The sequence below is a fragment of the Apodemus sylvaticus genome, chromosome 20, assembly GCF_947179515.1.
Source record: "Apodemus sylvaticus chromosome 20, mApoSyl1.1, whole genome shotgun sequence".
In the NCBI taxonomy this organism is placed as follows: domain Eukaryota; kingdom Metazoa; phylum Chordata; class Mammalia; order Rodentia; family Muridae; genus Apodemus; species Apodemus sylvaticus.
The window spans coordinates 51623250-51650524 of record NC_067491.1 but is presented as its reverse complement, the minus strand read 5'-3'; the positions used below and the strand labels follow the sequence as shown (position 1 = coordinate 51650524).

Sequence of the window (27275 nt, the reverse complement as noted above, 5' to 3'; positions counted from 1 at the left end):
CCTTTTCTAGAATTTTATACTGACTTGAAATCTTTTGGGTCTGATGTTCTTCACCCAGTGTAGGAAGCTTCTAGAGGTCTACCAACATACAAATAGCTTGTTACTTTTTTTTTAAATTAATTATATGTAAGTACACTGTAGCTGTCTTCAGACATTCCAGGAGAGGGAGTCAGCTCGCATTATGAATGGTTGTGAGCCACCATGTGGTTGCTGGGATTTGAACTCAGGACCTCTGGAAAAGCAGTCAGTACACTTAACCGCTGAACCATCTCTCCAGTCCTCAAGCTTGTTACTTTTTTTTTTGTTTTTGTTTTTGTTTTGTTTTGTTTTGTTTTTCGAGACAGGGTTTCTTTGTATAGCCCTGGCTGTCCTGGAACTCACTCTGTAGACTAGGCTGGACTGGAACTCAGAAATCCACCTGCCTCTACCTCCCAAGTGCTGGGATTAAAGGCATGTGCCATCACTGCCCAGCTAGTTTGTTACTTTTTATTACTGCCAATATACTGCAGTGATTAGTGCAACTATTTATTTGTTGACTAGGATAGTTATAGATCATTATTAACAAAGTTGCAAGGAACTTAGTGAATATGTCTTTGTACATACATACATACATACACATACATATTTCTGTGTTGGGTAAATACTTAGGTATGATTAGTGAATTTCGGGGTATAAGATATTGCCATATATAGACTGACAAGGTGGCCCGAGGGTAAGGTTCTTTGATCCCTGGGACTTACATGTGGGAAGGAGAGAATCGATTCCTCTAAGTTGTTCTCTAACCTCCACATGCGCATTCGCTTTCACAGACACATCTACCCACCCACCACATAAATAAACATAATGTAAAAAGTTGGCTACTGAGCAGGTGGTGTGGTTCCAACGATCATTCTAAGCACTGTGCCTGTCCATGTAGAACAGACGGAAAGGCAAAGAGAAGAAAACCTGCACAAATCCCTTTATCATCTTTTATGATGTGGAAGCAGGGAAACTTCACATAGGGTACAAGGGTTACAAAATCGAAACCCAATTGCTCCTGGGTCACACCACCGTCTGGCCCAATCTTATAGTTAAAAGTTGTATTATGTGGATTCATGCTTCCCTACTTGAGGACATGCCATTTGAGCGGAAAAGCAGAGTGTGGAGAACCTTGGAGTTCAGAGCGCACCTCTAGCACGTGTATCAGTTTTGGTCTCCTAGCAACGGTGGTCGACTACTCGGCGCTCGATTGGATCGGCACCCACCTGAGCGGCAGCGCTGTGGGTGGAGCGTCTCTAGGCCCGCCCACTCCCCGGGGCTCTGCCGGACTCAAGCGCAGAGAGGGGGCGGTGCGTATCTACGGAAGGGCGGGTCGGAGCGCCCGCAGTGGGCAGGTTACACGGACGCAGAGTGGCTGGGAAGCCGGAAGCGGGCCCCGAGTGGCTGAGAAGCCGGAAGCGCGGCCCCCGAGGGTGCGGCCCTGACCGGGCGGGGCCGGGCGGGAAATGTTAGGGGAGCTGTAAACTGGGCACGGGGTCCCGGGAGGCAAGAGCGTCCGGGCCGACCTCTGGCCGGATGAAGAGCCAGGCGGCTGGGCCAGTGCTCCCCGGCGCGGGCCTCAGGTGGGCGACGCGGCTGGGCGGGCTAGAGCGGCCGGGGCAGGGAAAGGCCACGGCTGATCGCTTTTCTCTTCTTCCAGGTTGGCCAGTCCGGCTGCCAGCGCTTCTGCGAAAACAGCCCCGGGCGCCGCCCAGCATGCTGGGCACTCGGCGCGGAGCGCAGCCGCCGGCCCTCGGAGACGTCGGGCAGTGCGGGGAGGCGCGGCCACCGGCGGGATGTGGTAGCACGTGACACCGGCCCCAGCGCGCACCTATCAGGCGCCGGCCCCCTGCACAGGACGCGCAGGTGAGGAGGGCGGAGGGAGCGGGGCGGACTCCGCCGGAGGTGGGGGGACGGAGGTGGGGGTCGGGGGACCGAGACCGAGGAGTCTTTGTTTGGGTGCCTTCGGGGCACACGTGTGACACGTAAATAGATTTGAGCACTTGAACCCAATAGAAGTATCCTGAGGACTAGTTGATCCCTGGGGTGATTGTACTGAGTAGCCAAACCTTGTGAGCTGCTTGATACCTCTTTCCAGTCGTTGACTTTATTTTAGCTTTTGCTATTTTAATTTGGGCTGTTCCTGTAGGATCGTCGATAAAACCTTTGGGGGTTTGCGGGTTACTGTAGCCAAGGGATGGTGGAATGCGGAGATGAAGTTTTTGAATTGCCAAAGTCTTGTGAATTAGAAGGTACCATGATAGCACAGCACAGAAACAAACCAAAGACGGAGTAGTGTTTAGCTGTTCCCCCCGCTCCCCCGAAGCTTTTAAAAGGCTGTCATTAGAGTGGGGAAGAGAAAACATTGACTGAAATTATTGGAGCTAGTCGATGCGTTCTGCAATGTGGCTGTATTTCTGTTAGTTTCTAAAGCGTCATTTCCAGAAAACAGTGTGAGGTCTGCAACCAACAGATGATTAAGTAGGTCGGCTAGAAACAAAAGCAGTTAATGATTTGCAGAAGACACAGTGACAAGACAGAACCCAGTATCCTTGCTTTAGGCCTTCTTTGGACGTGATATGGGATTGGTAAAATGGAATTGCCTTGTTGGATGGGAAGGCCCTTTGGGAATCACAGTGTGCATTCCTTCCTGCTGTCTTCTGTCTTTGAGTACTTGTTATCTTTGGTTTATGGCTGTTGAGGTCATCACGTTTTGGGGACTCAAATCAAACACAAATCTGCTGAGCCTCTGTTACTAAAGTCTTGTTTGAACTGGTTTGAGAAGGTCCAGGTTTTCACATGCATCATCATCATCATTATCATCATCATTATTATTATTATTACTAAGATGACATTATATAGACATTCAGGAGCTTTCAGAATGAGAGGTGAAACCATGCTGCTCTAATAAGTTACTGTAATCTGTATGTTTATTGTAGGCTTTGTGGTTCTGGTGATGGTTGTGATTTAGGTATGGTTGCAGGTGGGAAAATTTAGAGAAGTCTTTTTTAACTTTAGAGAAGTTTGCTACTTAAAGTAGCCTTGGCTTATTTAGGTTACAAGGAGTTTCCATTCTTCTGTGAGAAATAACATACTTTTGTTGACCTTTGACCCTCCTTTAGTGCCACCTCATTTGCCATGTGGTTCTAGCTGTCTTTCTGGGTGACGAGTGGGCATAGCTTTAACATTTTTTTTTGGATGTAGTTGATATCCAAAAGCTAGTTTTACAATTACCATATAGATAGAGTATGATTCTAGAAACAGGTCTATGAAAAACTTTATACCCCACTGTTTAGCCAGGTTCTAATGTAAATAGGATTCTGAAAAAAAAGAGCAAGAACAATTTTGTTTGTAATTTGTTACTAGGCTGAGAGATTAGGAGTCTTAAATTAGGCCTGACTTCAAAGCTCAGCTGTGCCTCTGACTAGTTAGGTGATTTTAGTTTTTTTTAACATCAAAATCTAGGCTTTCTTATCATTAAAATGGGTCTAACGTACCAGTCCAGGGCCGGGAAAATGGCCCAGTGAGTAAAAGCAGCTGTGTAGGGAGGCTGACAATTCCAATTCGGTCCCTGGAACTCACATAAAGAGCTTTGCAGGGGTGTGCATCTGTAATTCTAGCAGTCTCCAAGAGATGGGAGTCAGATGCAGGAGATCACAGCAACGAGGAGAACCTGCCTCAACAACATGGAAGTGGGAAACCTCCTGACCACCAAATACATCTACAACCATTTCAACACGTGTACATTATGTCAATTAAAAAAAAAAAGATAACAAAGTGGATTAGCTAACACTGCGGTTGCTATGACAAAATCCATGACACAATCAACCTAAGGGAAGGTGACTGTGACTGTGACTTACAGTTCAAGGGGACACTGTCCGTCGTGGTGGGGAGGCAGTCACATTGCAGCCTGTAACCTGGAAGCCAAGAGAAATGTGGGGAGGAGCTCGAGTCCTCTCTTTTACCTGATACAGGATCCTACCCCATTGAATGGGGTGTAATCACCCACATAGACTCAGAAGTGTGTGCCTATGTGATTCTAAGTTCACAGTGGTTGACTGTAGATTTGCCATAATGCAACCTCAAAGTGTGAGCTTTAGGGGAGGCAGGAGTAAATCACCTGCCGTTGTTTCTTAGGTGCCCTGGGCTCCCAGGAAGAACCTGCTGCAGTAAACGTGGAGTGAGGATGGGGGCCAGGGAAGCTCTCCTTTAACCTCTGTTAAGAAGGCTGGCTTCGCCAGGCGGTGGTGGCACACACCTGTAATCCCAGCACTTGGGAGGAAGAGGCAGGTGGATTTCTGAGTTCGAGGCCAGCCTGGTCTACAGAGTGAGTTCCAGGACAGCCAGGACTACACAGAGAAACCCTGTCTCGAAAAAACAACAACAACAACAAAAAAGGCTGGCTTCAATAAATGATGACAGCCTCTCAATTCTGAGTAGAAACTAGTAAATGTGCATACACTTAAATGTTTCCTTTTAATTACGTGTTTGTGTTTGTTCCTGTGCAGGGTGTGTAGGTGTCCTATGAGGCCAGCGGAGGGTGTTGAACTCCTGGAGCTAGAGTGAGTGCAGGAGGTTTCTGAAGCCACCCAATGTCTCCTGGGAACCATGCATGGTTATTGGGGACTGAATTCAAGTCCTTGGGAAATAGCAAGGGCTCTTAACCCATGAGCCATTGTTCTAGCTCTTTTCTTTTGAGCCAAGATCTTGCTATGTAGTGTGTAGACTGACCTTGAGTTTACCGTGCAGTTCCCAGTAGTCCTGGGACGTCTGGTAGCCCTCTTGGCCCAGCCTCCCTGTTTCTGTGCCAGCACACCTAGCTAGACTACTTCCTTTCCATATCAGTATTACCCTTTTACATGCAGTTACTGACACTGCAGATGGGCTGTCCAGGAAAGGCAACTCTTTGACTCTTCAGCCTTCTGAAAATGACCGGTGAATTAATAGAGTCTGATGTGTTAGAACATCCCTGATAGTCCTTTGCAGGATGGCTGATGCCCTTTTATTGAACTACTTTACGATTTGGTGCATATGTTATATCTTTGACACTTAAATCCTCCTCTACCTTTGCAGAATTAGTGTACAATTTCAAAATTATTTCAGTAGAGGTCTAGTAAAGCTTGCATGATGAACCTCAATGTGTGAGGGTATTAGGATTATTGTTTACTAAGGTATGGTTACAGATTTTTTTCTTAAAGATTTATTTTATGTCTATGAGTGCTCTGTAGCTGTACTGATGGTTGTGAGCCATCATGGTGCTGGGAATGAAGGTTGTCCACTTCGGTCAGCCCCGCTTGCTCCAGCTCTCTCTGACATAAAGATTTATTATTATATGTAAGTACACTGTAGCTCTCTTTAGACACACCAGAAGGGGGCGTCAGATCTCATTACGGATGGCTGAGAGCCATCATGTGGTTGCTGGGAATTGAACTCGGGACCTTCGGAAGAGCAGATCAGTGCCCTTAACCACTGAGCCATCTCCAGCCCATGATTACAGATTTTAAGAAAATACTGATTCTTAGGGAGAGAGCATGGTGCTTCTTTATGCCATCTGAATCAGTCTCAGGCTTGCTTTTAACTCACTATAAAAAGGTTAGTAAAACTATTCCAGTACTTTAAAGATAATGCCTAAAAACTACTGGTTTCCACTGAAAAGCCAAATGGAGACAGTAATTACAATGAGATTTATTTATTTATTTATTTATTTATTTATTTAGGTTTTTTGGGTTTTTTGGATTTGATTTTTTTGAGACAGGGTTTCTCTGTATAGCCCTAGCTGTCCTGGAACTCAGTCTGTAGACCGGGCTGGCCTTGAACTTAGAAATCTGCCTGCCTCTGCCTCCCAGAGTGCTGGGATAACCGTGTGCGCCACCACCGCCTGGCTGAGATTGATTTAACAACAGAAACAAAACAAGCCACCGTGACTAGTGCTACAGAAGGTGTTTGGTTGCTGTGTGAAGGGTTTGGAGCAAGGCAGATTGAGTTCACCTCTGTGTATGGTGTACAAAACTGACACATATTAGTTAACTTTGAATCCCAGTTCCTTGTTGTGGTTTCAGAGTTGTGTGTATAAAGAGCAGCTGGTCAGGTCCTGTCTCCCATCCCTAGATTCTTGTCCCTCTTAACCTGTGGGCTCAACGTTGTCTGTGCTTTTTCCTAGGATGAATGACATGAACTTGAGCCCAGTGGGGATGGAGCAGCTGTCTTCATCCTCCGTGAGCAATGCCCTGCCAGTCTCAGGAAGTCACCTGGGTTTGGCTGCCTCTCCCTCTCACAGTGCCATCCCTGCCCCAGGTGAGTGGGAGGCGGAGCCACTGTACTTCGGCATTGTGGTCAGTTCTGCGTGCGTAGGGTCGTACAGAGAACCAGTGAGTGACTCTGCAAAGCCTTATGGATAGAGTAGCAGCTTTCTTTCCTGATAATCTCTTTCGGGTTAGTCCCTTCCATCCAGAGCTGACACCGACTGGGCTCTTTATCTGGGACGTCTCACACTCATCTGGGTGACACTTTGACATTATGTCCTTCATCAGTAGGAGATCAGTTAGCTTTCCTCTGTAAGTTCCAAAGCATTTAAAATCAGGCTTGTTTTTTAGATTGGAAATTGAGCCTCTGTAGAAATGTACAAGGCCCGGCGTTCTGGGAAAGTAGTGCAGGGATGGAGGTCTGAGGGGGGGCTTCCCATGAGTTTGTGCAGCCTCAGAAACCCAGAGGAGACACTTTACTCTTCCTAGCCCATGCCTTAATGCATGAACTCCCTTTGTTGTTGGGAGATGTTTTGTTTGAGGACCAGTCTTACATACCCTGGGTTGGCCTCAATCTTAACATAATGGTGATGGGCTTGCATTCCTGACCTCCTGGCTGACCTCCAGAGTGCTGGGATTACAAGGCATGTGCCACCACACCTGGTTCTGAAAATCCTTTTACTTTATTGTCTGACTCATTCTCTTCCTATTGAAATGAGAAATGAGTAAGCTATTGGTTCTTAAGGATATGTAGTATTGTAATGTATTGAACTGTATGTTTAGTAATGTATTGTAATGTATGTTTAGTATTTTAAACATTATGGAAAAGATGTTTAGTTCTCCATATAAAGTTATATCCTGAATTCATAAAATGCAACAGCCAAGTCATATTAATTGAAATTAGCATCTCTTAAAGTGTCAACAAAAGAAATTAAAAAAAAAACTTTATGTGATGTGTACGTGTGTTTTGTCTGATTCTTGTTGAAAACATGGTGCTTCTTTACATACTAATGAACTGAACCAGTCCAGAATCACTTTTGTGCACTATGTGTGTGCCTGGTGCCCACAGACGCCAGAATAGGGAGTCAGACGCTTGGGAAGCCACGTTGCAGACGGTTGTGAGCTGCCATGTGGGTGCTAAGACTCTGAACTTGGGTTCTCCTCTAAGTGTAGTAAATGCTCTTAGCTGCTTAGCCATCTCTCCAGCCCCACAAAAACAAAACAAAACAAATGCTGAAAGATCATAGTGGCCTAGGCTTTAATCTCATTGTTTATGTGTATAGCGCGTATAGGCAGGAAGATCAGTTGAAGGCCAACCTTCGCCTTGAAACTGTCTTTGGAAATGTTAACCATCTGTCAATGCCTTAGCTATTCCTTTAGGAAACAGACTTACTAAGAGGAAAAGTTTGTATTAAAAAAATATGCCCTCTGGCCAAAATATGCAGATCAGCGCTGAGTAAGTTGGTGGTTATTCAATTGATGGTTAGGCACAAGAAAAGTCATGTAAGCATTTTGCAGATGAGTATAATCGGGGGTGGATGTAGTCTAAGGTCAAACTTTTTTTTTCCCCCAAGACTGGGTTTCTCTGTGTATCCCTGGCTATCCTGGAACTCACTCTATATCCTTGAACTCAGAAATCCGCCTGCCTCTGCCTCCCAAGTGCTGGGATTAAAGGCATGTGCCACCACTGCCTGGCAAGGTTAGACTTTTTATTGTGAAGTACAGTGCGCAGAGAAAGGGCTGAAAATACACACATCCAGATCTACATTTAACTCTAAATCTGGATGGATTCCAAGGGCAAACATTCCTGGGTTTTGTCTGTAACACTTTTAGACAGGTTTTCACTATGTTGCCTAGGTTCAAATTCAAAATCCTGCCTCAGCCTCCCTGGATCAGGGATTACAGTAATGCACCAACCATGCCAAGGATTTGAGAGTTTTAAAAGTGAAATGTATAGTCATAAAAAGGAAAATAAATTGAAGCTTTACAGAAAGTTATCACTGCAAGAGACCATAACTGTGGATAGTTTTTGTTTTTGATATTTATTTATTTTAAAGACTGATTTTTTTTGTTTATTTTTCAAGACAGGGTTTCTCTGTATAGCTCTGGCTGTCCTGGAACTCACTGTGTAGACCAGGTTGATCTCAAACTCAGAAATCCACCTGCCTCTGCTTCCCAAGTGCTGGGATTAAAGGCGTGCGCCACCACTGCCCGGCAAGACTCGTTTAATTTTATTTACTTGTAAGTGTGTGCACATGAGGCCTTGCCGGCTTGTCCTGGAGCTGAAGTTACACTGATAAGGTTGCTCCCATTGCATTCTGTCCTCTGGAGGAGCAGTACATCCTCTCAACCACGGAGCCGTCTCTCCAGACCCTTTGTGTTGTTTTTGTTTTTAGAGTTAATTTTTTCCTCTTAGCTGATATCTAAACTAGATTATTAATTGTTTGGATATTTAGGAGAAGCACCTCTGGAGGATCAGTTTAGCACTTAAAAAAACCCTGCTGTGCACACATACACACTGACCTAATTGGAGGGTCAGGTTTGTTCATGCACATCTCTAATCCCAGCATCCTAGAAGATCGTAGGTCAGCCTAAGCTAAGTAGACCCTTTCTGAGACGTAATTTGTGGACGAGGACTGTTTGTATGTTTATGTTATAGATGTTGCCCAATAGTATCTTGGGTTATAAAGTGCTACTAGGGTGAGATTTTGTTTTTGCTTAAGAGGTTTTGTCAGTGGTTTTTAGGTACCAACCTTTTAACTAAGAAAAAACGTTCTTTTTTGTTTTTTTAGGACTTCCAGTGGCAATTCCCAACCTGGGTCCCTCCCTGAGCTCTCTGCCTTCCGCCTTGTCTCTGATGCTCCCCATGGGCGTTGGCGATCGAGGAGTAATGTGTGGGTTACCCGAAAGGAACTATACCCTACCTCCACCACCTTACCCTCACCTGGAGAGCAGTTACTTCAGAACCATCCTACCTGGTAAGTTTTAGAGTGTTACTAGTGGTGGTGATGGTGGGGGATAGAACCAACTTTTGACCGCCCTGTTTGGAGATTAGAGTTTACGTCTTTTTCTCTCACTTTTGGATAGCAGTTCCTGGGTTTGTTATTTGTGTGCTTTGCTTAGAATATGTATACAGTTCAGTATTAAAGAAGCAATTTGAATCTTGTTAGCGCAGGATTTATTTTTTATTTTTTAATTGTTTTAATTGTTTTGAAGTAGTGGGGATTGAACCTTAGGGCCTCATGCATGCTAGAAAAGCACTTCACCACTGAGCTATAGCTGACAGCCTTTTTATTTTGATCCTGGGCAACTACCTGCCTATATATGAGAATGGCCTTGCTCCCAGTCTTCTTGCTTTCCACCTTCAAAGTGCTGGATTATAGGCACGAGGGTCTTTTTTGTTTGTTTGTTTGGTTTTGGTTTTTTGTTGTTGGTGGTGGTGGTTTGAGACAGGGTCTTATTTGTAGCCCTGGAATCTGCTATTAAGACAAGGGCAGCCTTAAAGTTTGAGCTCTTCTCTGGCCTTGCCTCCTTGGTGTCAGGATTATAGATGAGCCCCATCATGCCTGGTTTGTGTTACTATGTTTTCTTTGTATCTGTATGTGTGTGTAGTGTGCGTGCAAGTGTGTGAGTGCACAGGTGTCCCATTGGTGCGTGTGCATATGGAGCTGGAGGTTGACGTCAGGTGTCTTCCTCAGTTATCTCCACCTTACATATTGAAGCAGAGTCTCTCACTGAACTAGAACTTGCTGATTCGATAGCTAGCATCAGCGATCTATGGGATTATAGGTGAGATACACACCATGGGATTTACACTGCTGTGCAGGCCAAAGGAGCAGAGCTCGGATCCCCAACACCCTGCTGAGCCATCTCCAGTTCCCTGTGTATGAAGTGAACGATGATCACTGAATTTTGGTTCAGTGTTTTTAATTCTGTGCTTTAACCTGTCTGGCTTAGAGTTTTATTGACTTTTATTCTGTTATAAATGTATTATAAACTCTCTTTAGAAAGTTTAGCAAGTGGGGAGAAAGGGAAGCCACATCTGTCCTGGTGTACTTTCATTTTGGAGCATGGGTTGCTACAGTTTTTCATGATTAAGACTGTGATTTCTCTACAATTGTGTGTCTTTGTACTTAGTATTTTCCCCTGCTACTAGATGATTCTTCGTAAGTCCCTCCTGTCCTTTTTTTGAAATAGGCTGTGTTGTTCTGGCTGGCCTGAGGACTCACTATGTAGACCAGGCTGGCTTTGAACTCACAGAGACTTGCCTACCTCTGCCTAGTGCTAGGATTAAAGAGATGTGCCACTGAGCCCCGTACCCATAATGGTCTTTTTAAATACCGTACCCTTGTAATTCCAGCGTTTGGGAGGCTGAAGCAGGGAGACCAGGAATGTAGACTAGACTTTGTTTCAGGAAAAAAAAAAATCTACCAATTGGATGTGTAATGGTTTATTACATCAGTGGCCAGCTTGCATTCTCCAGACTTTATTGTTACTGTAGCTGATATTCTTAGTGGTATCTTCTTTATGTATATTTACAAAATACACTTAGGTATTTAGGGAAGATTGCTGTAAATGGTGTTTAATGCAAGTCAGTGTGGTCATTTTTGAGTTTCATAAATATACTGTGTTTTAGTATATACTCCCCCACTAGCAGTACTGCATGTGACATCCCATATCCTTGGAGTCACAGCTTTGGATTTGGGATGTAGTTCTATAGTACGACTTTTTTGAAGCCCTGGGTCTGGTCCCAACCTATCGTTGCTCCCCCAAAAAATTTCTGTAAAATATGCTTGTTTTGAATAGTTAAATGTGTTTTGATAGTTTTATAGCAGAAGTTCTTAAATAATTTTATTCTTTATTTACCTATTTTTTTAATAGAGCAAATTTTAGCATCTTTGGACCAAAGAATTGCAATCACATAGCTATTAGAAGTCGGTTTCCTGTAAGTTGTTTGTGATAGGCTTTAGATGAGTTGCATGTGTTTAGGATTTGAGTTCCCTAGAGAAACTCAGAATGGTATGTGTGTTACTTGTATAGTCATTAATTAAAGAATTAGTAGGTTATTTAACTTAGCTATATTAGTAAGGAAAACAGTTCCTAACATTTGACATTTATGTTTAACAGTGTGCTAAATATTTCTGATATCTCTTCTTTTCTCAGGCATTTTATCTTATTTAGCTGACAGACCACCTCCTCAGTATATTCACCCCAACTCTATAAATGTTGATGGAAATACAGCATTATCGATCACCAACAACCCTTCAGCACTAGATCCCTATCAGGCCAATGGAAATGTTGGATTAGAACTAGGCATTGTTTCCATAGACTCTCGCTCTGTAAACACACATGGTGCCCAAAGTCTTCATCCTAACGATGGCCACGAAGTAGCATTGGACACAACGATCACTATGGAGAATGTGTCTAGGGTCACCAGCCCAATCTCCACAGACGGAATGGCAGAGGAGCTTACAATGGATGGGGTTACAGGAGAGCATTCCCAGATCCCGAATGGCTCCAGAAGTCATGAGCCCCTCTCTGTGGATTCTGTGAGCACCAGCCTTACAGCAGACGCTGTGGGCCATGGTGGTGTGATGCCCATTCATGGGAATGGTCTGGAGCTTCCCGTGGTCATGGAGACAGACCACATTGCAAACCGGGTCAATGGCATGTCGGACAGTGCCCTCAGTGACTCCATCCACACTGTGGCCATGAGCACCAACTCTGTAAGCGTGGCACTCTCTACCTCACACAACCTGGCCTCCCTAGAATCTGTTTCCCTCCATGAAGTTGGCCTTAGCCTAGAGCCAGTGGCTGTCTCTTCCATCACGCAGGAGGTTGCCATGGGGACAGGTCATGTAGATGTATCCTCGGACAGCTTGTCTTTTGTACCATCTTCACTGCAAATGGAAGACTCCAATTCAAACAAGGAAAACATGGCAACCTTGTTTACAATTTGTGAGTATGATTCACTGTTCTCTTCTGGAAGTACTTTTTTTGTGTTTTAAAATTTTATGTGTGTGAGGGTTTTGCCTGCATGCATATACATGTATCACATGCATGCCTAATGCCTGCAGAAGCTAGGGCAGTGTTGCATTCCCTGGGACTGGAGTTACAGATTATGAGCCACCTTGTGGGTTTTGGGAATCGAACCTGGGTCCTCTGCAAGAGTGGCAAGTGCTCTTAATTGCTGAACCATCTCCCTGGATCCCAAATAATTGGCCTTAAAATACCATTGTCCTAACTAATGTTTGTCATACTCTGATACTGGTTAATGGAGTAAGGAAAGGAACTGCATTTTGGAATTTTCTTTGCCCTCATATTGCCCTTTTATGCCACCTTTAGTCTGGTGCCATTTGCTGGAGTCACATAATAAGGTACAATTCAGTTGTTCTTACAGTGATGCCCTGGAGTAAACAGACAATATAGTTGTGTCTATATTTTCCCTATAATATTCAAGATATTTCCCCAAACAGAGCATTACAGTCATAAAACTTAACAAAGATAAGCTTGGTGATATACGGTGTGTTTCCAGTATATACCAGAAGAAAAGAGTTGCTGGGCCACTTTTATAACTGTGGGGAATGTAGGTTGATATGCAGTGATTTTTCTTAGAGTGTATAAATTACCATGGTTGGGCATGTAAAAGTTCTTTTTTATTAGGCAGCAACCAAAAAACATATAAAATGGCTGATTTGTTGGTTTCACTGTGTGCTTAATCCAAGCGGGAAGCTTTCCTATGCTTACTGTATGCTGTGCTCTGCCAGATGCAGGGGACAGGGCAGTTTCCCCAAACAGCACGGACCATGAGGAGCCTGTAGCCTGTAGAAAGCCTGGACCAGACACGGGCAGCTGAAGTACAGAGTAACGGTCAAGGCGTGACCAGGAGTTAAGCTCGTGGTGCTTAAGAAGCTTGAGGATCAGCTAACTGGGCTGTGGACGGGTCAGGGCATATTAGCCACAGAGGGCGGCAGATGTGTTAGCATAGGCCTGAAGTCAGGTAAGATGGTAGGCAGTTGACAGGAAGCCAGCCGCTGGCACCCCTCAGTGCCTGGGACGAGAAGAGAAATGGTTCAGGTGTCTGCGGTGGAAAATGGGTCTGAGGGAACAGTCACCTGGGGGGACAAGCGGGAGCCTAACATCCTGGGCTCTGAAGGTCAGTGAGGGTTAAAGAGTGAGGAGTGATGTGGGGTTCTACTGCGCTATGAGCGCTTAGGCCTGCTGAGGCAATTATTGTAGGAAAATGATGCTGAAATTAAGTGAACAGTGACTATCTCCTTACAGTAACTAAGGTGAAGAAAGTCGGCCATTTGTGGAGCAGTCATGAGAGCTCGGTGGGCTAAGGCCTGGTGTTGAGGAGAAAGCTCCAGTTCTTGACTGAGATGCTGTATAAACTCTGCTGACAGGTCGGGAGAGTAGAGCGCTAGCTTTTGGGAAGGGGGAGTGATGAGTCCATTTTAGACATTGATTCAGTGTGTAAGGTGTTGAGTAGAGAGCTAGCGGAGCTCACAGGGGGACTCTCTGAAGGTAATGATCACAGCCATGGCAGTGGGGTGGAACCCAGCAAAGGGTACAAAAGAACTTCTGAATACAAGGGACAAGAAGGTCCAAAAGTGCAGAAGCCGGTCAGTGAGGAGCCTCTGTACGGTCTTTAAATCCTCCATTAGTAGTAAGTGTGAGGGTGTCCTTCCGGCTGGTGGCACCCAGCTGTGAGCACCGGCAGCCCCGTGGTACTTAGCTTGTGTGACCTATTGTCTTTGACTGCTGCCTGCAGGGTGCACTCTCTGTGACCGAGCCTACCCCTCTGATTGCCCTGATCACGGACCAGTGACCTTTGTTCCTGACACGCCAATAGAGAGCAGAGCACGACTATCTCTCCCGAAGCAGCTTGTCCTCCGCCAGTCCATCGTAGGAGCAGATGTCGGTAAGGATACTGGAAGAGCCACACAGGCCCTTCTGATCTCCTTGAGAGGGCGGAGCTGTGAAAGTATGTGTGTGGATTTAGTGATTAGTTGATCTAAAACTCAGTGGTTTCAAATTATAAACATTAGGGAATAAAATTGTAAATGTTGGGGAATGGTTGACTTCTCTGATGGTGACAGAAATAAAGCCTGTGAAAGCTCAGGTGGGAAGCCTCTCCTGAGAATCAGAATTGACCAGAGGCGCAAGTCCTGGCCTGAGTCTCGATGGCCTCTGCTCTCAGACATCCATCATCTACCAAGCCACCATGTTCCCTGAAACTTGTTTTCTAATAAAATTTGATAATCAGGTGGTACAGAGAAGAAAAGCAGACTTTTAAAAAATGTACTTTTAAAATGTACAGGGGGCATTTCTCAGGAAGGAATTGAGATTATTGGGGCTTACTTACCCATTTCTGAATTTAACAGCTTCTGAAGTACTGTGTCAGTCCTTTGAAAATGCAAAATTAGGTTTATTATTTTCAGCTACAGCTTGGGCATGAATCTTGAAAGCACTAAACAGTTTAGATAATAGTCGTGCATTATATTAAGTATAAGAAGTTTTAGAAGCTTGATTTATCTTATACAGATTGCTATTTTTTTGATAAAATGTTTCCTAGTCTCTAGCTTACTCTAAAATAATGTGTTTGGAAACGTGGGTTTTGTGTGTATACAGCAGGGATTTGATTTTGCTTCTGCATTTCAATGTAATTTTGGTGTGTGTGTGTGTGAGAGAGAGAGAGACAGAGAGACAGAGACAGAGAGACAGACAGAGAGAGAGGCGTGAAGGTCAGAGAATGACCTTTTCAGAAGTAGAGTTCTGTGGGGGGACTCAGGTCATCAAGGTTTCGTCACAAGTGACACTGAGCCATCTTGCTGGCTACTTTTGTCTGTTATTTTAGGCTAGGGCCTACACAATCTTAGCTGTCTCAGGATTGTTGACACATCAAAAATGTTAGCTTTGGTGAACATGAGATTCTTTGTCTGGGTCAAGTACCTGTCTCAGTAGGTTTACATCATCGTGTAGTTGGTGTCTTTCCATCGATAGGCGTGTGGACTGCAGAGACCATCCCTGTGCGGACGTGCTTCGGGCCTCTCATTGGTCAGCAGAGTCACTCTTTGGAAGTAGCAGAGTGGACAGACAAGGCAGTTAACCATGTCTGGAAGGTCAGTGCTGAAACTTCTCTGACTTTTGGCTGATGCTGCTGTTTTTTTGTGTCCCAAGCTGACTTCACACTCTGAGTCCTCCTCTCCAGCTTCCCAGATGTTGGCATTGTGCCATGCCAACACGGTGCTTGACATCTCTGGGGCGGTTTTCACTGTTTAAAGCATGGCAAGTCACAATTAGCCAGGACTGAGAATGCATTCACCTGTCCATTACTGTGAATTACCTTTTCTCTTATTTCTGGTATAAGCAGCTGTTGAGGAAATAGGGGATAAACTGATGCAGTTTTCATTTTATAGATTAATGCAATGATTCTGATCTCTTTAGAAGACATCTTTGTCTTTTATGTTTGGGAATTTTGCCTAAATGTATGTGTAACACTTGTGTGCAGTGCCTGTGGAGGCCACAGGAGGGCGTCAGAGCCCTTGGAACTGGAGCTCTAGACAGTTGTGAACTTCATGTGGGAGCTGGGAGTGAACCCGAGCCTCTGAAGAGCACGAGTGCTCTAACCACCAGGGCTGTCGCAGCCCTACTTTGAATCATTTATACGTTTTGATTCCTTATGGCTGCTGAAGCTATGAACTTTGTTTACAAAATGAAAGTTATTTTTAGTTAGCTAAACATTTCTTCAATTTGGCTTAGGAAACAGTTTTAGAATTAGCTACAATTACTTCTCTAGTTTCCTAATGGGAATGTAAGGTTTTGACATCAGTAGCTGTATCAGTAACATATTTATATAGAATCTTAAATATGGGTACAGAATTGAAATAGTGAGGTGGTGTATCATAGGGAACTTTAATTTTAATGTCTGACTGGGAAGATGGGTGGAGGTAGCTCTCTGCCTTTAGGAGACAGTCATCCGCACTGTACCCATCTGGTAGTTCTGATAAAGACGGATAGATAAATAGACTGCAGTTTATCTTTTTAGCCAAGGCTCTCAAGGGTGAAGTCATCCTGTACACAGCAGCACCTGGAGACCTCTAAAACTCTTCCTTGTATTTCTGGAAACAGGAAGGGTGGCAAAATAACCGTGGAGAGGGCCCTAGCTGGCACTCCCTAGATGGGGGAGGGGCCCTAGCTGGCGCTTCCTAGATGGGGGAGAGGGCCCTAGCTGGTGCTCCCTAGATGGGGGAGGGGCCCTAGCTGGTGCTCCCTAGATGGGGGAGAGGGCCCTAGCTGGCGCTCCCTAGATGGGGGAGAGGGCCCTAGCTGGCGCTCCCTAGATGGGGGAGAGGGCCCTAGCTGGTGCTCCCTAGATGGGGGAGAGGGCCCTAGCTGGCGCTCCCTAGATGGGGGAGAGGGCCCTAGCTGGCGCTTCCTAGATGGGGGAGAGGGCCCTAGCTGGTGCTCCCTAGATGGGGGAGGGGCCCTAGCTGGTGCTCCCTAGATGGGGGAGGGGCCCAGCTGGCACTCCCTAGATGGGGAGGGGGGCCCTAGCTGGTGCTTCCTAAATGGGGGAGGGGCCCAACTGGCACTCCCTAGATGGGGGAAGGGCCCTAGCTGGCACTCATTAGATGGGGGAGGGGCCCTAGCTGGTGCTCCCTAGATGGGGGGGGCCCTAGCTGGTGCTCCCTAGATGGGGGAGGGGCCCTAGCTGGCACTCACTAGATGGGGAGGGGCCCTAGCTGTCACTCCCTAGATGAGTGCATGAAAGGTTTTCAGTTCACCTTGCATGTGTGCTTGCCTTCTGTTGGCAGATATACCACAATGGCGTCCTAGAATTCTGCATCATTACAACTGATGAAAATGAGTGTAATTGGATGATGTTTGTGCGCAAAGCCAGGTAAGACTGCTTTAGTCCTGGTGTCCCTCCCACTCAGGTGGTTGTTTAGTAGTGAACTCGGCATAAACTGTGGAAGACTGATGAATACAAGTTGGCACCAGGACCTCACGTCCTTAAGCCCAAGCCTTTTCAGCATTTCCAGTCTGGTAGCCGCTGACCTGTGGTGGCTGTAAAGCAGAGTGTGTCTTTTTAAAAACATTTTATTTGGCTTCTGGGTAATGAGGAATGATACAGTTACCCATGACTGTAAATGCCTCTTCATAGCACCAGTAGTTTTTTTCAGGCTATTATTAGAATTAATTTTTGTTAGCTTTCTATCTTCAGATATATTTGTCATAAAGAATTTTTAAGACTTCATGGACATTGTGACTCAGGCCTAACCCTAACCAGTGACCAGTGCTTGGGAGCCTGAGGCAGGAACCTCTGCAAATTCTGGGCTGGGCTACATAGCACGCCCGAGGTCAGTCCGAAGACAGATTAGGACCTAGTCTCAGAATAAGCAGGCATGCTGTGTTTTAATTTAGCTTTTGTTTGTTTTGAGATAGGATCTCATTATGTGCTCGGCCAGGCCTGGCACTTGGAGCAGTGCTCGTGTAATCAATTCTGTCTGCCTCCCAGGTGCTGGGACTGCAGTGTGAATTGCCCCTGCCTTGCTACTTACTCATTTTGCATCTACTAACAGACTGATGTGTCTGACTAAAGGGATAACTACCTCCGTACTAAAGCAACCCCAGTAGGGACAGTAGAGTTACAGAAACAATAGAGCAAACAGTTCTGTCTAAGCATTCACTGGATTCTGCTGACAGAGGGCAGCGGATGTAGCTCATTGATAGGATTGCTGGGCTAGAATGTGTACTGCTTTAGTCTGAACCACAGCGCTGAAGAAAAGGTATCCTTAGCCAAGTGTGATAAAGTGCTTGTAAATAGCCCTAGCTACTTAGAAGGCTGAAGCAGGAAACTTAATTGAGGCCAGATGTTTGCGACCATCCTGAGCAACACCACGAGAGCCTTTCTCTTACACTTGCTCTATTGAATGTGGTTATATAGGAACCGTGAAGAACAGAATTTGGTGGCCTATCCCCATGATGGGAAAATCTATTTCTGTACCTCACAAGACATCCCTCCTGAAAACGAGCTGCTTTTCTACTACAGCCGGAATTATGCTCAACAGATGGGTAAGTCTGAGACTTGTTATCATGAATCTAGTGCAGTTCCACCAGTAACCAGGAAGAGAATTTGATAATGATTTTACAGTGGCAGTTTTATGAAAGCAAGCTGCTAGCTGTGTGTGAGGTGACAGAAATCGGTACTTCTTCACGAGGTAGATGTTGCTATTTCAAATAAACAAGCATTTGTTGTAGGACCTTGAATCAGGGCTTGTAAATCCCTGAATCTGGTTTTTGAGCTTCTAGAAACTTAGCAGAGCCCCTTCAATTTGATTTAATGTGTTTTTTCCTCTTTCTGCTGTGTCACATTTATAGGTCTACTTAGTTTGTGTGCACTACAAAATGTAAATGGTTTCTTCCGGAAAAAAGACATCAATTCTGTTTACCAAGTACTTTGTGTGTGCCCTGGTGCACTATTTTAAATGATAGGGATATGACACTGAACAATGATTCTCTCTCTTTTTTTTTTTTTTTTTTTTTTTTTTTTTTTTTTCACGACAGTGTTTCTCTGGGTAGGCCTGACTGTCCTGGAACTCACTCTGTAGACCAGGCTGGCCTTGAACTCAGAAATCCACCTGCCTCTGCCTCCCAAGTGCAGGGATTACAGACAGGCGTGCGCCACCACCGCCCGGCTCTGATCAAGGCATCTTAATTTGACCGGTAATGAGTCTGCTAGAAGGGGAAATTATAATCGTCAGTTATTAATGTTAAGAATAATTTTGAAATTAAAGTAACAGGAGATATTGATTTAATTTTTTAAAGGTGTTCCTGAACACCCAGATGTGCACCTCTGTAACTGTGGCAAGGAGTGCAGTTCCTATTCCGAGTTCAAAGCGCATCTGACCAGCCATATCCACAGCCATCTCCCTAGCCAGGGCCACAGCAGCAGCCCCGGGCCAGCGCACAGCAAGGAGAGGAAGTGGAAGTGCTCCATGTGCCCCCAGGCCTTCATCTCCCCCTCCAAGCTCCACGTCCACTTCATGGGTCACATGGGGATGAAGCCCCACAAGTGTGATTTTTGTAGCAAGGCTTTTAGTGATCCAAGCAACCTACGGACACACCTCAAAATACACACAGGTGAGCTGTGCTGAACCACATGGGTGAGCTGGGCTGAACCACACGGGTGAGCTGGGCTGAACCACACCGGTGAGCTGGGCTGAACCACTGGCGTGGAGTTTTTACAGTAGTTAGAATTCACAGCCATAAAGTCTTAGCAGAAAGAAAGTATTGAAGGATAGAGTTGTAATATGTCATAGAATGTATGCAGATAGCTGTGGGGATGTCATTGGACTGTAAGCCTTGTGAAGTGGAAACCTAAGGGTGTTACAGTTACCAAGGTCCTTTTTTAAGGAGTCCTACTGTGCATTGTGACAGAGCCCAGTTTTTATATTTGAGCTTCCAGTTTCTAAACTCCATGTAAACCATCTCTAAAAGAATTACTTATTTGTATTCTCTGTGTATGACTACAGCCTGTATGTGTACCACTTGTGTGCAGTGCTTGTGGAGAACAGAAAAGGGCATCCATCCCTGGAATTTGTGTTCAAGATGGTGTGAGCTGTCACAGGGTGCTGAGAATTAAACCCAGGTCCTGTCAGAGTAGCCAGCTAGCCAGTACTTCCTAACCATTGGCCATCTCCCCAGCCTCTCAGCTCTTCCCTCATCCCCTGTTCTCCAGAGTAACCAGTAAGGCCTTAACTTTCCTGATTGAATTATTTGTTCTACAAATCACTAAAAGGACCTTTCATTTTCAGCCTGTTATTTTAAGAATAGGTAGTTGGAGGAGAGGCTGGGTTCCTTCCCTCTCTCCTTCCCTCTGTCCCTCTATCCCTTTCTTCCTCCCTCCATCCCTCTCTCCCTCCCTCTCCTTCCCTTCTTTCTACCCCCCCACCCCCAAATTTGCTAGCCCTTGTCCTGGAATTTTCTTACAATATACTTGGAAGAATTTGATTTCAATTCTGGTTTGTGAGATCATACTGTGTTTTTTTTTTTTTTTAAATAAAACAACAAAAACCCAAAAATAAAATTATTCAATGGAAAGGCCTATAGACCTGTAGAAAGGCACTATAGTTTGTGAGTTATCTCTCTTTTGTGAAGTCTCCTTGCCCAAGGTTAGCCTCTTGCTTGCTGAGGATGACCTTGAACTTCTGACCCTCCTATATCAACTTCCCAAGTGTTGGGCTCTGAAGCATGCACCACCGTACTTGGCTAATCTGGTGGTGGAAGTTGAATCTAAGGCTTTAGGTGTGGGTTTTAGATAAGACAGTGTAGGGGAGTGGAGTGCCAGGCTTGAGTTAGTTCTGCTTGATTCTTTCTTGTGCTGTTTCTCCAAACTTACCTGCTTGTCAGAGAATCTGTAGTTATTTTATTCTCAGTGTGATGTCCTGGAATAATTTGCAGGTCAGAAGAATTATAGGTGTACTTTGTGTGACAAGTCTTTCACGCAGAAGGCTCACCTGGAGTCTCACATGGTCATCCACACGGGTGAGAAGAATCTCAAGTGTGATTACTGTGACAAGCTGTTCATGCGGAGACAAGACCTCAAGCAGCATGTTCTCATCCACACACAGTAAGTGTCCTGTGCGAGGGAGGCGCTGCTTGTAGGAGGTGGTCCACTGTGCGTACCCCTGAACCTGAGGTGCCGCTGTGTGTCTGCTTCTCCCATTACAGGCGATGGTCCCTATGGACCAAGCAGTCCTTTGTCAGAGCCCCGCCCTAGCACCCAGGTACTGAGGTGGGGCACAGGGTGGACAGACTGGAGCTGATATCCTCCTGCTATTGTATTTCTATTATTGTTATGGGGGCCAGAGCTGGTGGTTTCTGGCAGCTGACTAACTGCAGCCGGGGTTAGACAAAGGAACTCAGTTACTTGGCTCTTTAACTCAGAGGCTTCTCACCTGCCAGTTGGCGCTCATTAACTCTTCCTGAGCCAGAGAGTAAGAAAAAGGATAAAGAGAAAGTCAGTCTCTCTCTCTCTCTCTCTCTCCCTCCCTCCCCTCCCTCTCTTTCTCTTCCCCCTCCCTCCCTCCCTCATGCCTCCCCTCTGCTGGGCCTGACCACCAGTTTCATCAGTTTTATGAATGTGCATGCATACACACATGTGCATATGAGTGCATATGTACACACCTACAGACAGACATTTGCACATGCATATAACCACATAAACACATTCGATTGCTGGGGCAGAGCCCAACAGCCACACTTTACTTTTTCTCTCAGCCTTGTTATAGCTTCTTAGACAAAAGTTCTTTATAAAATTACCTCATAGATAAAATGTTGCCCAAGAAGGAGCTACAGAAGGGTGTTGAGGGTAATTCACAGTGCTGTGTCGTTCTGTAAGCTCATTAGTTCAAAGCAAGAGTTTTGTGTGGCCTTCTCTGATCTTACTGTATATGTGTGTCTTATCCTTTGACTTGATCTAGAATGAATGGTTTTTCTTGATCATAATCTGTCCCAAGACGTCTTTCTTCTTAGTGCAGGTTATGAGAGCTCATTGTATTCCTGCGTATGTAGCCTTTACTTACTAGTCTGTGAGGCAGGGGCACGTTCTAGTCTTGATTCTAACTTTATTATATCTTTTTGGCAAACCATCTCCTTAAACTTTCTTCCTAAAATTATTTGAATCAAATCAGGAGTTCTATAAAGTTACTAATTCATCTAAGCAGCATTATGATATGAAAGCACATCTTTATATAGACCTGTAGGACATTTGCCCAATAGGTGGGCTGATGCCGGAATCATTAGGCTATGTAGTAGTGGCAGGAAAGGCATCTCAGCAGTGAGACACAGTCTCTAAAGTCCACGCCCCTCAGAATGCACCCATCCCAGCCATGCACAACGGTGGGCCATCTCCAGAAAACTCACTTGCTTTCCATAGCCTTTCCTACATGTCTGTGCCAGTCCTTAGGCTGTACCGTGGAAGATTTCACTCTGTTCTTTTTTTTTTTTTTTTAAGATTTATTTATTATATGTAAGTACACTGTAGCTGTCTTCAGACAGCACCAGAAGAGGGCATCAGATCTCTTTACAGATGGTTGTGAGCCACCATGTGGGTGCTGGGATGTGAACTTATGACTTCTGGAAGAGCAGTTGGTGCTCTTACCCACTGAGACATCTCTCCAGCCCTCTGTTCTTATTTTTATATGTTCTTTGTATTTACTTTCATCCATGTTTTTAAAACATTAAGTTTTAAAACCACCTCTTTGATGCTCACTGTTGTACTGGGGACAGAGATAAAGACATTATCCTTAGCATCGAAGAGCTCCACGTTTGGAAAGTGAAAGAAGTCAGTCAGTAGCTACCACGCTGAGTTGGATTGGGTGCTGAAGACCATACAACAGCAGCACTTGAGCCTGATCTAGCAGTGCTGTGGAGTCTCGTCCCCTCGGCAGACCGCGACATTGTTGGTGACATACCTCTTCTGTTTCAGACAGGCAGGAGATTGCCTAGGAATGTTTTACTGAATTTGGGCCCAAGAAACGGTCTCTCCTGCTATTAGTGGCAGTAGGCAGAAGCAGTAGATAGTGCTCTCCTCAGCTGTGAGCAGGTGTTGGAAGACGGGAGTGCATTGTGAACATTATATTCTAAAGAATGGCTTTGGTTTCAACTGAGGACTCAGGATCTAATAGGACTGTTTTCCCGGGTTTGGTTCGAGAGTTTGGCTTAGCCTTGGCTAGGCTCCGCTTCCTGATTAGCTGGAGTCATAGGTAGGCACTGCTGTATTTGCTATACCGCTGCAAGACTCGTTTAAAAACGTATCTGTGTGTGCTTGTTTGTGTGATGCATACTCACGGAGGTCAGAAGACAACTGGATGCACCCTTCCTCCTCGTGGGTCTTGGGAACTCAAGTTGTCAGGCCTTCCTTGCTAAACCTTCTTGCTGGCCCCATAAAGGATCTTTTATAACAGTCTTCATTAGTTTCATTGATAGCGTGAAATTCTGATTATCAGATAGAAGTTGCTCAGTATGAGATGTGAGAAGATCTCTGGGGTCGTGTAAGTGCTGTCCTCGGTGCAGATGCTCAGACAGTGTGTCAGCAGCTGCATCCCAGCTGGGGCAAGTGGCCCTGAGGACCACGAGTCGGGCACTTGGCGGAGTGAGCCAGTTCCCTGCCCTGGCCTCCAGAGCTGTTGGAAATAGCACTGTTCGCTAAGCCCCCGGCCTCCTGGTTGGAGGACAGGTGGCGAGAAGGGGGTAAGGACAAGAGCTTACCTTTCAGTATCTTCCTCTTACACTTCTAGGCTCCATATTCTCTCCTATATCTAAACCTCACCCTGGAGGTAGGGCTTCAAAATAGGAATTTGGGGCTGTGAGAGATGGTAGGAGAGACTGAGCGCTAACACTGCCTGTTACAAACACTACACAGGGATGTTAACAACTGACGACAGGTCCCTTCCTACCATAGAGATTCTAAGGTGATTGGTTTGGACAGAGCCCCAGCCTAGCCTTTTCCCTTCCCCCACTGTCGTAAAGCGGGGTTATAGGTGTACCCCCACAGCTACATTTCCCCTCATTATTCTTAAGACTTATCTTAAATTGCATTTGTGCACATGAGTGAGGATGTTGAGGTCAGAAGAGGGAGGGCCTCAGATTTCCTCAAGCTGATAGGTGTCACTCAAGGAGGGTACTGGGAACTGAAATCAGGTCCTCTGCAAGAATAATCCTTACCCGAGCCCTGCAAATCTTGCTGTTTGTAAAAAGGTCCTCATGAGACTGATATGCTGTGGGACACCACTTTTCCAAATGTCTCTGGCAGATGGGTATGTTATTTCTTTCTGAATACCACACATTCAAGGTAATTTGGGAGGAATTGCTTTGTTCTGGTTGAGCTTGTATTAGCCTGTCCTTTCATTCTGACACCTGTCCTCTGCAAAGATTTAAACAGGTTTAACACTTTTTTTTTTTTTTTTGGGGAGGTGGGGTGTGTGTGAAGGTGAATTGTGCTGTGAATTGAACCTGGGATCTTCCACATGCAGGGAACATCTACAGTTACATCTCTAGGCTCTAACCGCTCTGTAACATAAGGGCCTCTTATGTAATCTGTGGCCACTGTCATGTCTCCATAGAGCTCTCTTCCTGTCAGGGCATGTCTTTATACTTTCCGCATATTTCTTGGCCTGTTGCTTAGTTTCAAATTTGGTCCCCAAGGTGAACACAGGATTTTATGGTTTAGGAACAAGAGTTGTAGTTCCTTGCTTGCTTAGTGTGCAGTAAATAGCAGAGCTTTCATCTTTTTTGACCTTGAAGGTGTGCGCACCTTTGATCCAAGTGTATGTTTCTCCTGTGTAATTCCTTCTATCTCCATCTGTCTGTGTACCTATCCATCTATCAATATAATTCTATCTCTCTGTCTCTCTCTGTGTGTATATGTATGTGTGTGTATACACAGAGAGATGTAGATATTCTTGCTTATGAAAATATAAAACTGAAAGCCAACAGAGTATCTATGAAGAATAAGAGAAACCAGTTGCAGACTCTGTAAATACTTCATATTCATGGAGCAGAACAAACTACAGGCACTTGGGCACCTCGAGTGACTATCACAGGCTTCATTTCCAGTGAAAGAAACCTACACTGGACGGTCTCGTTTGCATAGTACTCTAGAAGGGAGCAGCAGCCTGGTTCTAAAAGCTCCTACGAGGGCCTGAGATTAGGAGACTGATGTGGCCTGATTGTTTACAGCCCACACAGATGTAACTCTTGTGTTCCTCGTAGAGAACGCCAGATCAAGTGTCCGAAGTGTGATAAACTGTTCTTGAGAACAAACCACTTGAAGAAGCATCTCAATTCTCACGAAGGAAAACGAGATTATGTCTGCGAGAAATGTACAAAGGCTTATCTGACCAAGTACCATCTCACTCGCCACCTGAAGACCTGCAGAGAGCCCACCTCCAGTTCCTCAGCGCAGGAAGAAGAGGACGATGACTCAGAGGAAGAAGGCCTCGCAGACTCCATGACGGAGGACTGCAGGATGAGCAGTGCTATTTACTCAACAGATGAGTCTCTCTCTGCACATAAATAGGGACAAGCAGCTGCTTTGGATGGAAACATAAAACCAACCCGCTGTTCAAGTGGCCTGAGTGGGGGTCGCTCGCTACAGCACTTCCAGAGGAACAGCCGGTGGAGGAACGTCCGGTGGAGGAACGTCCTGTGGGTTCTTTAAGGTGGCTGGGAGGCGAGGCATGGTCTGTCCTGTCTCTCAGTGATGGGTGGCAGTGAGAGGCCCAGCGTTTGATACCTGCTCTTTAGTCACATGTAACTTAGGGTGCACTTACGTCCTTTCGTCCAAACAAACCAGATCTCTCTCCCATTGTTCCATTTCCCCCAGCCAACGTGACTGGAGCCATCCCACTGCTAACTACACATGCACTATTGTAAGGTATGTGTTTCAGAGAGAATTGTAACAGCCGTGCAAGTGTTAGGACGACTGTAATTAATTGAAACAATCCCTGCCTGCCTGCCTGCCCGCCCTCTGCCGCGGTTGAGAGGGCAGGTAAAGCAGCAGCCGTGGGTCAGAGGACTGGCCGAGAGAGGAAAAGGTCCGGACGCCCACCTCTGATGGAAGCCGAGGTTAGCCACCTGGTTATGTGTATGTGCACATCTTTGTGGTCTAGCCATGGCTCTGTCTTCAGGAAAGCCAACCTTCAGTCTCTGAGTGGACCTAGAGTATTACCAGTGTTCAAATAAAGCCTGCTGGGCGGTCTCCAGTCAGGAGTGCATCTGCGCTCACTGATGACTGCTGCCCACAGGGGGAAGAGGGGGCGTGTTTTAAATGTGGGCTTACTTTATGGAAACCATCACAATGTTGCTAGCTGAGGGCAACAAGTAGGGGTTCAGTGGGCCTTCCCAGTCGTCGTCCTTGCTGAGGTCCTCACCAGTGAGGTGTAGGGGACACCAGAGGTGTTAGAGAAGGCGGATAGTCACCCCGAGAGCAGGCATACCCAGCTTGTCAAGAAGCTGATACATCCTGAACTTGACAGGGCTGGTGGATGGAACATGCCTTCCTGCTCAAAGGCACTGCCTTGGCTTAAGTAGAAGACTCTGCTGGGAAGGTTTTGCTGCTAATGTATTTATAGAATGAATGTATTTCATTCAAATCTGTATTCCTCTAGGAAGAATTAAAATCATTTTTAATGAAAATATGGGATTTCTCATGATCTTTTGTGGAGGAAGGACTTGAGCGTTGAAGCATTTCTTAGTTTTAGCTCTGAGATCATAATTGTTTCTGTGTAATGGTGTGCAGACTGCTGCTGGGTTTGTAGCCCCTCCTCCCACCCTCTTAGGGCAGGGCTTTACTGTCTCCTTAGAAACTAGCAGGTCCACAGTTGAAGGCCAGTGCTGTGGGTGACTGCTAATGCTAATGCATGAGGCCTCTCTCATCACCATCAGGGTTCCAGTGTATTTCTCCCTTTTCTCAGGAGCACACAGGGCAGATTCTTTCATTGCCCTACACAGAGATGCTCCTACAGTAATTAAGCTAAATAATAAGACAAGAAGGAGGGCAGGAAAAAAAATCCTTACTGTAAGGATGTAGCTTCTACCTTTCAACCTCTCAGGTCTAAGTGTCACATTTTAAAATTATTCTTTAAGAGATAAATTAGCAACTACCCTTTGGTAGGATTTAAACTCTTTTGCTACAGGTCGTGTTCACTATTGCTGTTGTGGGCACACTGTCAGACAGGATATGGTAAATGTGTGCTCTGGATTCAACTCAAAGTTCTTCGCTGGGATTTACTGTGGGACAGTAGTTTGTAACCCTAGCCAAATTACACAGCCTATTGGGTGCCTCTTTTTTTTTGGGGGGGGGGGGGATATTTGGTTTTTTGGTTTTTTGGAGACAGGGTTTCTCTGTATAGCCCTGGCTGTACTGGAACTCACTCTGTAGACCAGGCTGGCCTCGAACTCAGAAATCCGCCTGCCTCTGCCTCCCAGAGTGCTGGGATTACA

The 27275-nt window shown here is 45.5% G+C and overlaps 1 protein-coding gene across 3 annotated transcripts; it reads left to right on the top strand.

Moving 5' to 3' along the window:
• The first annotated feature begins 1430 nt into the window (after positions 1-1430).
• On the top strand, positions 1431-26468 carry Prdm4 (PR/SET domain 4). 3 transcript variants are annotated; one of them, XM_052165290.1, is made up of 12 exons: positions 1431-1601; positions 1679-1884; positions 6179-6312; positions 9053-9238; positions 11424-12218; positions 14035-14184; positions 15246-15385; positions 17081-17166; positions 18214-18341; positions 19095-19409; positions 20730-20898; positions 21000-21063. In XM_052165290.1, exons 3-12 carry the CDS (start codon positions 6180-6182, stop codon positions 21046-21048), a joined length of 2151 nt encoding a protein of 716 aa, XP_052021250.1. In that variant the 5' UTR covers positions 1431-1601; positions 1679-1884; position 6179; the 3' UTR covers positions 21049-21063. The 3 variants fall into 3 exon arrangements, with proteins under 3 accessions (XP_052021250.1, XP_052021249.1, XP_052021248.1); XM_052165289.1 differs by lacking the exon at positions 21000-21063 and adding an exon at positions 25044-26468 and having other exon boundaries at positions 1433-1601; positions 15267-15385; XM_052165288.1 differs by lacking the exon at positions 21000-21063 and adding an exon at positions 25044-26468 and having other exon boundaries at positions 1433-1601.
• The last annotated feature ends 807 nt before the right edge of the window (positions 26469-27275 follow it).

What these genes read in the sequence shown, in the direction of transcription:
- Prdm4 (XM_052165288.1), top strand. Translation starts at nt 6,180, where the DNA reads ATGAATGACATGAACTTGAGCCCAGTGGGGATGGAGCAGCTGTCTTCA. An exon ending in CTTCAGAACCATCCTACCTG is followed by an intron (nt 9,239 to 11,423) that starts GTAAGTTTTAGA and finishes TTCTTTTCTCAG; the next exon opens with GCATTTTATCTTATTTAGCT. An exon ending in CATCGTAGGAGCAGATGTCG is followed by an intron (nt 14,185 to 15,245) that starts GTAAGGATACTG and finishes ATCATCGTGTAG; the next exon opens with TTGGTGTCTTTCCATCGATA.